The sequence below is a fragment of the Cricetulus griseus genome, chromosome 2, assembly GCF_003668045.3.
Source record: "Cricetulus griseus strain 17A/GY chromosome 2, alternate assembly CriGri-PICRH-1.0, whole genome shotgun sequence".
Lineage (NCBI taxonomy): Eukaryota > Metazoa > Chordata > Mammalia > Rodentia > Cricetidae > Cricetulus > Cricetulus griseus.
Genome location: NC_048595.1, coordinates 24,631,666 through 24,644,619, shown reverse-complemented (window position 1 = coordinate 24,644,619; position 12,954 = coordinate 24,631,666). Strand labels below are relative to the sequence as shown.

The 12,954-nt window shown below is 45.3% G+C and overlaps 1 protein-coding gene across 1 annotated transcript in view; it reads left to right on the top strand.

Moving 5' to 3' along the window:
- Positions 1-12,954, top strand: part of Csmd2 (CUB and Sushi multiple domains 2) — a 552,860-nt gene that overhangs the window by 370,070 nt on the left and 169,836 nt on the right. Inside the window, exons 16-19 of the mRNA XM_035438911.1 lie at positions 6,260-6,398; positions 7,305-7,492; positions 8,208-8,396; positions 8,588-8,704. Coding sequence (XP_035294802.1) covers positions 6,260-6,398; positions 7,305-7,492; positions 8,208-8,396; positions 8,588-8,704 — 633 coding nt within the window. The remainder of the gene's footprint in view (positions 1-6,259; positions 6,399-7,304; positions 7,493-8,207; positions 8,397-8,587; positions 8,705-12,954) is intronic.

The following is a 12,954-nucleotide window of genomic DNA, read 5'->3' as shown; positions in this document are numbered from 1 at the left end:
AGGATAGGCTCAGGAGTCCTCCTCTGTCCTGTGACAGAGCCTTTACCACATAATCAAGGTAAGACCCTCCCTTCCCTTTCAGTCTCAAGTACAAATCCTCAGCCAGCTCTGCTTGGGTTATGTGCCCACTTGTTGCCCAGCCACCACTAAGCGCTGGGATGAACTTCCAGCATGACGTTGCATCCCTAAGAAAAGTGTGACTTATTTCTAGGGTTATCTTTAATAGATGAAAGAATACCTATATTAGAGTTTTAAAGTGCCTCTCTTGCTCACGCATTTGAATGGACTGACAAGTCTCAAGTCATTTGTTAATCTCTGGGGGTCCATTTCTACTTCCTGTCATTTCTTCTTAAACCGAATCATTCATAACAAGGCATCTCTTGTACTCTTAATTTGTCTGTATATGAGAAGCTGTGTGCAGGTGTGTGTGTGTGTGTGTGTGTGTGTGTGTGTGTGTGTGTGTGTGTGCGTGTGTGTGCATGTGTGTGTGTGTGTGTATGCTTGCCCGCACTTGTGCATATGAGCACATGAGCACACGTACAAATGCATATATGTATAAGAGTGTGAGGTGCACATGTGTGTGCATGCATGGGTGTGGGTTCATGTGTGTGTGTGTACATGTTCATATGCACACATGAAGACAGGACAGCCTCAGGTGTGCCTCGGGAGCTATTTACTTTGTTTTCATTGTTGTTGTTATTGTTTGTTTATACAGTCTTTCATTGGAAGTTTCTCACACACCACAGGTCAAATGTGGTTTTTGTTGTTGTTGTTTTGGTTTTTTGTTTTTTGCTTTTTTCTCAAGAGCTGCCTACCTGCTTTACTGAACAGATCCTCTTACTGGGACCTGCAGCTTATCAATTAGGCTGGGTTAGCTGGCCAGCAGAGTCTCAATAATCCACCCATCTTTTGGCGTGTGTTCTGGGACTTGAACTCAGGTCCACATGCTTACACAGCAAGCACTCTACTGACTGAGCTGTCTCCCAGCCCCTTGAATTCTGTAACACTGCTGATCACTTCCCTAAGTGGGTGGCTAACATGATCCCCTCCCTCTTGTATTTCTTTAATTGGCATGAAGATCTAGACACTTAATCGAAACTTGGATTCCTCTTTCATTTTTTTTAATTGCCAGACCATTTAATAGGCAGGGCTTTGTGTCTCCATCAAAGGCACATATGTCCTATTGCCTCTCTTTTGGGACATTAGGAACTGTCTATGATCCCAGTCTGGAGACTGTGAAATGGCAACACTTCATTGTTTCATCTTTTATAAGCTGGAACCCTTGAAGAAAACATGTCTTGTGCTAAGATATAGTTCAAAAAGGAAATATCAAAAACAATTATTTTATATATTTTATCATTTGCATATTAATAAATGGACTCCCTAACATCTTCCAAAGTTGGATGGTCTTAAGCATCATTAGAGGTCAATGGATGTACATTTATCTTGTCTATTTACAGCTCTTGTTCTGACTGATGTCCACATTGCCCTTCTGGCTAGCAGGAGCCCTTTGAGGATGGCCCAGCCTCTTCTTGGACATTTTCTGCTCCTGACCTAGAATCAGTATTTTTTTCTTCTAAGGCACCTTTTATTGCAAATTGATGTTTAGAACCTAGAGTACCAAGGGTGCTTATTACTATTGACTTGCCCCGTGTTTGTAAGCCTTTTCAATGAACGCAGCTAAGAAATGCTTTATTGAAGAAAATGCATGCAAGTTCATTTCGTTTCAAATGAAGAAGCTTTTATCTTTTAACCTTATCTTCCTTGGTACCATATGCACCTGTCTTTTCACTCTTGCTCAAAAATACAAGTCCCACAAAGAGCATCATGACTTCCCATGTTGTGATGCATATCCAGGACTCTCAGAATAGTAACGACAATGCTATCAACAATAACCTGCTTACCAAAATTGTCTCATTCATCATCATCATCATCACCATTGCCACCATCATCACTCCGTCCTTTACATCCTTATTTCCCCACAGGGATGGCTACCAAATTACTATCTTTTAAAATCTCTTTAGGGTCTTATACATAAATATGCAATATAGGATTGTATTTGGTTTAAGTTTTTAGAAATTACACATCAAATTTAATCATTTTAATTATGCAAATCGATTATGTAGTTCCAGAGTTAAATCTGTCTAAAACAATGTACATTCCGGGAAGGTAAAGCTCTGAGCATATCCCTTCTACCCATGGGGAATGCTATATTCCTGATTTACCTGTTCACCGTTTGCTCGTCTGAGCGGGTACTAACACTTTAAAACTAATTTAACCTGTTTAAAAGTTTTATTTTGGCTTTTCAGTTGTGTGTGTGCATACACTTGTCTCTGTGTGGATATGTGTATGTGAGTGTAGCTATCTGTAGAAGCCAGTAGAAGGTGTTAGATCTGCTGGGGTTGAAGTTGCATGTGACCTTGAACTGGGCTGCCCCACCCCTGTGGGTGCTGGAAACTGACCTCAGATCTTCTGCAAGAGCAATACTCACTCTTAACCACTGAGCTATCTCTCTAGCCTCTAATTTCACTTTCATATTACCTCTTCCTTAGATAAATGGAGCCAAGGGCATCTGTACTCACATGCACACAGAGATACACTGCATACATTTAGAAGAAAACCACCGCAACAACAAATTCTTTAAATTATTTTATTTTATTTTATTTTATTGGGCTTTTCGAGACAAGGTTTCTCTGTGGCTTTGGAGGCTGTCCTGGAACTAGCTCTTGTAGACCAGGCTGGTCTCAAACTCACAGAGATCCGCCTGCCTCTGCCTCCTGAGTGCTGGGATTAAAGGCGTGCGCCACCACCGCCCGGATATATATATATTTTTTGGAAATTTTAAAATAGTATTAAAATGTTAGTACTTATAAGTGATGTTCAGAAGTTTAACTGTCAAAGAGAAATTGCATCTAGCACTCCTCCACTCTAGATCCTGCCAGTCATGGGCCACTCTGGAATATGCAAGTAACAGAATGCAGGATTCACTAGAGAGGTCAGTTGGCCATTGTAAGTACACTAGAAGAGATTAGCCATGTAGAGCAGTATAGTAGATCAGAGAAACCAGAACATAGGGGCCACCAGAGGAAGGAATTAAATTCCCCTCTGGAGAGTTGAGACAGTGCTATGTTTACCTGTCTGCAGCCAGGGCTTGCAACACTGCCTTTGGTCTATGGCTTTCTGGAACTCGAACAAGGAGGTCAACATCCATCAGCCAGAGAGGTGGCCTGGAATACATGAGAGCCAAGACTCAGTGTGTGCTTGAGACCTCTGGGGCACAGCAGCAGGCACATTCTCCCCACCTCTGATGTCTCACACATGTGCCGAAGGAAATGATTCGGTGAGATGATGGACGGGTTTTGAATACCAGGGTTGCAGAAGCGGTAATACACGTGTGTGATTTAGTTCTCGGTGTTTCATACAGACACCATCTAATTACTTAGTTTCTCTAAGCCTCCACTCACAGAAATCAGAACAATAATCCCCTTCTATCGAATGAGGGTAATAGCATGTGTGCCTTGTTGCTTTGCAGTTTTTACAAGGATAATCCACACGAAGCCCCGACACCTTGCAAGTGCTGGGTACCCTCCAGCTCATTTCTGTCTGTGTGACAGTATTGCTCTGTGCTGCATGAGGATTTGGAGACAGAGGTCTTCAGGTTCAATCTCAGCTCTGACTTCATTAGCTTAATGTCCTTTTTCGAGGGTCTTAACCTACTTGGCCTTGCTTCCTTCCTTTGTAAAACTGGGATAACAACTTTATTAACATGCATCTGGATGACATATTAAAGCAACCCAATGAGTAAGTCATCAGGAGGTATTGATACCTCTTCCTTTTGTCATCACTTTTGTTATCTTCAGTGTTAAAGTCCCAATATAATTTTCTATTAAGAATGTCTGGTCTGGGGCTAGAGAGATGGCTCAGCAGTTAAGAGCACTTGTTGCTATTCCAGAGGACCCAGGTTCAATTCCCAGCTTCCACACAGCCACCTGTAACTCTCAGTTCTAGGAGATATGACACTCTCTCTGACTTGTTCGGGCACTAGGTACACAGACGGGCTGGCAAAACACTCATACCCGTAAAATAATCAAATAAAATGCAATATGTTTAAAAAAAGAATCTTTGGGCTGAAGATGTACCTCAGCTAGTAGAATGCTTGACTAGCATGTGCAAATCTCTGCATTTGATCCCCAGCACTGATGTGGGGGTGCACACCTGTAGCCTCAGCACTCTGGAGATGGAGACAGAATCAGAGTCATCCTTGGCTACCTAGTGAGTTTGAAACCAACCTGGGCTACATGAGACCCTGTGTCTGAAAAGGAAGCATGGGAGGGAAAGAGGAAGAGAGGGAGGAAAGAAATAAAGGAGTGAAGGAAGAAAAACTAGGCAGCAGCTTAGATGATTTCAGGAGGTTCTAGACTTGAGAGAAAGAGGAACATCTGACCAGATTTTACAAAGACGATGACCTGGCGGCATCTAGAAGAATTTGCAAAGCAAGAAGTACGTGGTGGCTCCTTTATCTCCACCTCCATCCTGTTCAGGTTTCTGGCCTCTAGTAGGTCTGCAGTAAGAGGGTATAGAGGAAGCAGGGGTTTCCTTAGGGCCTAGAGGCTGCTGAGTTTGTGATGTTTGCTTCTGTGCCTTAGTCCCAGTGCAAGCCAGTCACTCAACCTCCATGAGCCACGGTCCTATGGCAATCATAGCACCAGCCTCATGGCGGGCTTTCTGAGAGCATGGTGATGTATGTATGGATTGTCTGACCTGGCAGGATCACTCAGTGCTCAGCTAGTGACAGTGTCCATGACAATGACAACAGACTTATAGTGTGGTATTGTATGGTTACCTTCCTCATGAAGTTTGGGCAAGTGTTAGGTGGCCTACATTAGACTATTAAGCAATCCCCTGTCCCAACAACCCCCAGATGGGACTAAAGACCATCTAAGCTACATGTTTGAATTACTTGCCTCATGTCTGTGGCAAAACACCTGAAAGCAACTTAAGGAAGGAGAGTTTTAGTCTGACTCACATGGTGGTAAAGTCTTGGTGGCCGGAGCAGAGGCAGCTGACCATGCTGCGGTCTCAGGCAGGAATAGGGGAGATGAATGCTGCTACTCAGCTCTCTTTCTTGTTTAATCCAGTCCATGGCACAGTGTGGCACACATTTATGGTGATTCTATCCCCCTGCCCCCGCCCTGTTAGCCTCCTGTAGAAGTTCCTTCACAGACATCCTGGGTGGTTTGTCTCCTAGGTGACCTTAGATCCCATCAAGTTGGCAATCAAATTTAGCCACCACAATGTTTAACATGGCTCACACTTGAGTCCACTCCTCAGAGTCTTTTAAAGGCCTTGGGTGGGTGGTTTTCCACCTTGACAGCTGTTTCCACAGTCACAGAAACAGGAAGAGGGAGCGTTGCAAGCCACTCGCCTTTAACATTTCCACTTGGATAAGACAGGCATCACTCAGGTTCTTACCCTATTGGCCAAAGCAGCCTTGTGACTTAGCATGACAATGGTAGACTGTGAAACCCACCATGTTTCCTGAAGGAAGAGTGATGGGGAGCTCTATAACCACCACACAGGCTAGGATGCTAAGGCATGGTGTCTAGAAGAAGGAATCATGAGAAGGAGTCTAAGCAGGAGAAAATGGCATGCTTCATGAGATCAAAACCAGCCAGAGGGTAGGGTGAACCAGCCAGTGTCTCGCAGAGTTACCTGCCCCAGACTGCATTTATCCATTGTTTTACCCATCACCAAACAAGCAGGTTTGGTGATGCTAAGTACTGGGCATCCTTGTTGGAGACAGCAAATAACACGGTATTCAGTATGGTGAGACACAACACTGGCCTGAGCTGACCCCAAGTCTAGCCACTATCTCCCCAGTGTTGATGGGATGAAGTGGACTGAGCTGATGCCTCTGCCTCAGGCCTGACAATTGAGTGGGGAACAAAGAAAAAGGCAGCGTGACCCAAATATTAGCCCCACTGGAATGACAAACAGACTTTGCTGAAAGAGTTTTCAGTCTTTCCCTTTAGGCCTTTTATAAACCTGCAAATGATGTAACCGGTCACATCTATAAGGGTCCCAGTCGACAAAGCTCACAGTTTAGGCTTTATGTAATCTTCCATAAAAAAAAAAAAAAAAAAAAAAAAAAAAAAAAACAAGTCCTTGTTGGCGGACACATTTTATAGAGAGGGTTTGTGTTTATTTGTTCATTCATTTGTCTCTCAACAAATCTGCTTTTCTCCCTCTGTGCCCCCAGCTCCCTGTGGTGGTCACCTGACTTCGCCCAGCGGAACCATCTTATCTCCAGGCTGGCCTGGCTTCTACAAGGATGCCCTGAGCTGTGCCTGGGTGATAGAAGCTCAGCCTGGATACCCCATCAAAATTACATTTGACAGGTGCTGCCGAACACCGCCGCCTCCTCGGGGAGGGGGTGGGGGTGCCAGGATGAAGTCTACACTGTGACAGAGGGGGAGTGTAGCACCAATGCTAAAATCAGGATGTGGATGGACACAGGAGTGACTGTCTTATGTGGGGACAAAACTCACTGACTTTACGGTTGAGTTCGGTTAGTGCATTGGGAGTCTGTGGCTGGGGAGGGAAAGGAAAGTGGGTGATCGTCTGGAACCCTAGAGCCCTTTTGTCTACTATGCCCTTAAAGAGAGATGGCAAGTAGATACCATCTGAAGACACATGGCATTTGAGGGCCATACCCACACTTCTTCAGCATGAGAAGGGGTCCTAAAATTCTGTCCTAAAATCCTACTCAAGTTCTCCACTCCCAAGCTCTACCTAAGCCCCTTGGTGAGAAAGTAGCTTCCCAAATAGGAACGTAGGCTTCCTCCAGATGGAGCATCAGTGGTGTGAAATTCATGGTCTGCAAACTGTCCTGGGAAGACTGGCATAGGAAGCGTGCTGTGCTCTGTGGTGCATTCGCCCACATGTGACGTACCCTCTGTTGCTTTTTGTTTATAAACATCCATTTACAAATATAAAGGTTAGCCTTACTTCTCCGAGCCCAAAGCCAGATTCAGTAGATGGACCCTGGCCTAGAACATTGTCTCTGGGTTTAAGATGGATTCTGGCCTGTGTTCTAAAGAGGACTGCTCATGCCCTTCCTAGAGTGGAAAGGGGAGGAGAGTTAACTACAGTAGAGGAAGTCCTTCCAGATGATTAGTAAATGTATGCAAATTATATTAAAATATCCTGTCTGCTGAAATCTGGTTGTCTGGAGCCCTCGGTGAAGCAGGGCAAATGATACGCTTTGGGTTTCTTAAGACATCTCCATTTGCATCGTTTGGTAGGTTTAAAACCGAGGTCAACTATGACACGCTGGAAGTGCGAGATGGGCGGACGTATTCAGCACCTTTGATTGGAGTTTACCACGGGACCCAGGTGCCTCAGTTCCTCATCAGCACCAGCAACTATCTCTATCTCCTCTTCTCTACTGACAAGAGTCACTCAGACATCGGCTTCCAGCTCCGCTATGAGAGTGAGTCTCAGTGGGTGGAGACCAAGGGGTAGACAACCAGGCTGGCCTGGTTTGGGTGAAAGCCCACTGACTCTGCTCCATCAAGGACCCGGCCCCTGCCACCTGATAAAATGCACTCGGAAGCTGCTTCCTCATTCTCAGCCCCTCTCACAGGTCATGGGAACAGAGCTGCTCATGACCTTCAGGCCAGGGCCCTTGTCCACACATCACAGCGTCCTCTGGCTACAGGTGATTGGGCGCTGCTATGCCCTGCACTGTGGGATCCAGGGCTTGACTGACCATGACCTTGAAGTTGGCTGCTATCTCCCTCACACCTGCCATCTCTTATCGTCTTCCCCATCCGTCCCCCTTGATTTAGAGGGTTAACCTCGCATCAGTACTTTCCAGACCAAATTAGGAAGCACCATGGGTATGGGCTGAGAGCTTCATGAGGACAGAGTTGTTTGCTTGCTCATGATTTTGTCACTAAACAATTTGTATGGCGCCTAACCCATAGCAGACATTCAGCAGACCTGTATTGATTGTGTTACCCAGCCTAGCCTGCTTGAGAGCTGGGCCTTCAAATGCCCCCTGGGAATACTAAGGGCCACATTTCATGAATCAGCAACTGGCAATTCTGCCTTTGTAAACCGAGGCCTCTTTTTATAAGCCAGCACGGGTTCCTCCATGGGGACATCACAGGCTGCCTGTTCCAGCTGTGACCTCTCTTTTTCAGCTATCACGCTGCAGTCAGACCACTGTCTAGACCCAGGGATCCCCGTCAATGGGCAGCGTCATGGAAATGACTTCTATGTGGGTGCTCTGGTGACCTTCAGCTGTGACTCAGGCTACACATTAAGCGATGGGGAGGCCCTGGAGTGTGAGCCGAATTTCCAGTGGAGTCGGGCCCTTCCCAGCTGTGAAGGTGAGGCACACCAGCAGGGGGCATTGAAGAGCACGTTCTTTTCTTGCCCTGATAAACCAGGAGCCTCAGTCACTGACTCCCCAACACTCATCAGTGAGGCTGGTGGTTTGGGGGTTCATGGAGTCCAAGAAGGATGGTCATGGGAGCTCTCCGAGACACTCTGACTTTCTCTGCCCACTTTACTCTTGCAGCTCTCTGTGGTGGCTTCATTCAAGGCTCCAGTGGCACCATCTTGTCACCAGGGTTCCCTGACTTCTACCCCAACAACTTGAACTGTACCTGGGTCATTGAGACATCACACGGCAAGGGTGAGTGTGGCAGCTACTGACCTCACGGCCAGGACTCCAGGGTCCCAGGTCAGCGCAACTTCCATGAAGATTTCACTACATAGTGACATGTAATCTTAGTCTGAGATTTCTCACCAAAAGAAAACTTGCAAGACCCTGTGTCACATCTGTGTCACAGAAACTATTCAATAAATACTGCTGAGACTCTAACCTCTCCATGCTTTAAGGGATCCCATTAATGACCATCCATCAAACCCCATTCAGCAAAGCATGTCCCATAAGATGGTCAGTATAGAGATGGGCTCTCTCTCTCTCTCTCTCTCTCTCTCTCTCTCTCTCTCTCTCTCTCTCTCTCTCTCTCTCTCTCTCACACACACACACACACACTACATTTTTTCAGTGTGGGGAGCAGAGCTAGGAACTGAATGTCAGACTGTATGCATGCTTGGCAAGCCCCTACCACAGCTGGGTTGCCCAACCCTCTTATTACATTTTTTAGAGACAGGGCTTTGCTAACTTATCCAGGCTGGGTTTGAACTTGTCCTAATAGCTGAGATTGCTGGCCTGTGCTGCCAGGCCTGACTTCTATCATTCCTGGTAAATCCATTGTCTCCCCATCATTTCTGAGGTGTCTCTGAAACCTTTGCACTTGCCTTGTCTCCTCGAGGAGCCAATGGCACATCTGTCCCCCCTTCCCCATGTTTACCCTTGAGATTCAGAGCACGGCAGCCCCTCTCACACTGTGCTGCTGCCTCAGCTTCCCTAACAAATGTAGTCTTTGGGAGTCCAAGTTCAAAGTAAGGGTGCTAGCTACAAGTTAGTGCATATCTCTGAGCAGTGTTTGCCAGATCCACCCACGTGGCAGACACCGGGCTAGAGATGGGCAGGACGCAGAGCAGGCTGTTACAGCCTCTACCCCAGATGCTTGTTCTAGCATCCCTTTAAAGGTGGTTCCTACCCTCTATGGTTTAACAAGAACTTTAGGACCTGGACTCACAGTTTGGAGTTTTCTATACTTGGAGTGGAAGGCAGGCATCTAGTATGACAATCTGTCACTGATAATTATGATATATGCCTTTAATAAAATTAAAATAAATACTCTGATCTAGAGGAATTAGCAAGCAGAGGAATGGGGTGAGGGGGTTGAAATAGAAGAATAACCCTCCCAGATACCCAAATATCAGTATGAGCTGACAGTGTGGGGTGAATACATTACCCTGGGAGTAGACATCCTTTACTTGGCAGGGGTACAGTACATGTCCAGAAATAGATACCGCGGTGTGCACATGCCTGTGTACACAGCCAAAGCAGACTAAAGTATCATCTTAGAGCCACCTAAGAGGTTAAATAAACAGAATTTAGAAACAGTGGGATTATGAGGCCAGAGAAAAATCTCAGTTGGTAAAATGCTTGCTTTGCAAGCATGAGGACCTGAGTTTAAGCCCCAGCACCCATGTGGAAAGCAGCACACAGTGTCTGTCTCAGCTTTGTAATCCCAAAGCTGGGAAGGCAGAGGCAAGAGGATCTCTGTGGCTTGATAGCCCATGAAACTAATCAATGAGCCCCAGGTCCAAGGGAGAGAACTTGTCTCCAAAACCAATATGGACAGCTATTGAGGAATAACACCTGGAATTAGTCCCTGGCCTCCACATACACACCACCCATGCACATACAGCTTCCCCATACACATGTACATCTATCTGTACACACACACACACATACACACACACACACACACACACACACACACACACACACACAGTTAAAAACCCCATCAATACCTCATCCATGAAGCCACATGGATAGCAGCAATAGAAAGCCATACATAGTCTAGCCTCTGGTAGGATGTGCCTTTACAGAGATAATCCATAAAGGCAAAGGCTGCTAGATTCCATTAAAATTCAAAAACTGATAGGATTTGTATAAAAACTCTCCATGAAAATGCAAAGTCAATATAAATACACAAAAACTATCTATGATGTATGTAATTGACTAAGGACTGCCAACCTAATGTGTAAAGAGCTCTTAAATTCAGTAAGAAAACTGCCCGGCCCATCAGCCTGAAAAATGAGCAGACCTATAAACTAACACTTCATAATTGAAATACAAATTGAAAACATCAGCCCCACCAATAATTAAAGGCACACAAGTTCAGCCAGTAATGAAACAGTTTCCATTTCCATGTCACATAGGGACATCGTGATGCACTGGTGTGGTATAGACATGGTTATGCCTCCCTGCTGACCAGTGTAGACAAGCCTAGACTTCTCCCAGCAGTGGTCCGGGAATGGGAATCAGTGTGGCCTCTGTAGCCAGCAATTTCGCTTACTGTAATTTACTGGAACACAAGTACTAAGACTGCATATTACCATGGAGCTGTCAGGGACATTTTTTTTTAACTACAACAAAAAAATTAAGAATTAGGACTGAGAGATGCCTCAGTTTATAACATGCTTGCTCAGCAAGTGCGAGGACCTGAGTTCATATCACCAGCACTCATGTAAAAAGTCAGGTACTGCAGCACATGTGTGTAACACTTGTATAAAACACCAGATCTGGAGAATCAGAGATACAACGGGGCTTGTTGTGACTTGATGGCCAGCTGCTAACCAAATCAGTAAGCACCAGGTTCAGTGAGAGGCCCTGGCTCAAAAATTAATGTGGAGAGTAATAGAAGTCACCCATATCACCGGCTTCTACACACATGCACATGTGTACATAGTACACACACACACACACACACCACACACACCACACACACACACACAATTAATTAGATAAGAACTAATGAAACTGGAGAGATGACCCAAATTCAGTTCTCAGCACCCACTTTAGGTGGCTCATGACTGCCTATAACTCCAACTCCAGGGAATCTGACTCCATCTAATGGTCCCCACAGGCACTACATGCATGTAGCATATAAACACACACGTGCACACACACACACAACAAAATGTGAAACAAGCACAGAGTGCAGCCACAGAATGAAATGCCAGGTTAACTACACAAAGGATTAATATAGAAAAGACTGTCTGCAGACCTTTGGAGGTGTGTCAATAAGTTGTTGAGTAGCAAAGTATGCCAAAGTATGCATTTATAAAGCATAAGCGAGGTTATTTGTATAGAAAATAATCTGCAAAGATCTACCCTACATGTGCATACTAGCTGTCCTTTATTCTCATCTTTGGGCTTCTTTTCTATTAATGAGGAATATATTTTATGTAATCACACTATTTGAATAAAGAAGAAAACTTGAAAGAAAGATCATTTCTGTGCATACCACATGTATTGAAATAGCCACCTTGGCTTTCAAGGCCAGCTCTGCCCAGGGATAGGATGGCCCAGAGTTTTTCCATCAAGGCAAGATAGAAAGAAACATCCTAGTGGTCGAGGCAGCCCTGAGGGTCCATAGAAAAACAATCCCTGTATTCAAGGTGTCTGTTACCGAGACACATGGGTTCAGAGAGATGCATATTTCTATGTCTGAGCATCTATGACCATGTGAGTGTATATGCCACTGTATTTCTGTACATGTCTACCTAGAAGTCACTTCAGCTCATTGACTATTTAACAAAAGCTTGTTTAATGATGTTGACCCAGATCTCAGTATACCATGATGAAGCAGACAGGAAGTCATGGACACTGGAGTCCAGCCCAGGATATTAGGGAAATGTGCTGGAGATCAAATGTGAGCTTGTGTTCAAGGATGTCCAGAAAGGAACTGGCTGGGATAAAAGCTCTGAATCAATGAGAGGTTGTGGTGAATGACCAGATTACCTTAAACTGTCTTCCTTAGAACCATGCAAATGTTTCCCCTAACCTATAGCATCTGGCCCCCAAATAAACCATCCAGGGAAGCTCCCAGCTATAGCTGATATCCTCAACCACCTGCTCAGTCCCAGCTCCCCAAACATCAGCTCAGTTTCTAGAACTTGACAGCAACAAGGGATAGAAGACAGTCCCAAACTTAACATCCAGGTCCATGTCATATCTGGAGTTCTTTGAAAGACAGATCTCTGGTTCCCAGCACCCCGCCCCTCCACCAGACACACCAGGAACTATAGATCTTTTTGGTGGAGTAAATTGAAAGGATCAGCCCACACCCTTCTCCTGGGCTCTGTTCCTAAGACTACATTGGGCTAACTGACCCCTGGCTGCTTATTGGAGTTTCTCCCAAACAAGCGGAAAACCAGCTGGGGCAAGCTGAACTTTATTCAGAATTGTTCAGCTACCATATGGCAGGGTTTCTGGAGTCAGGGTCAGACCTGGCC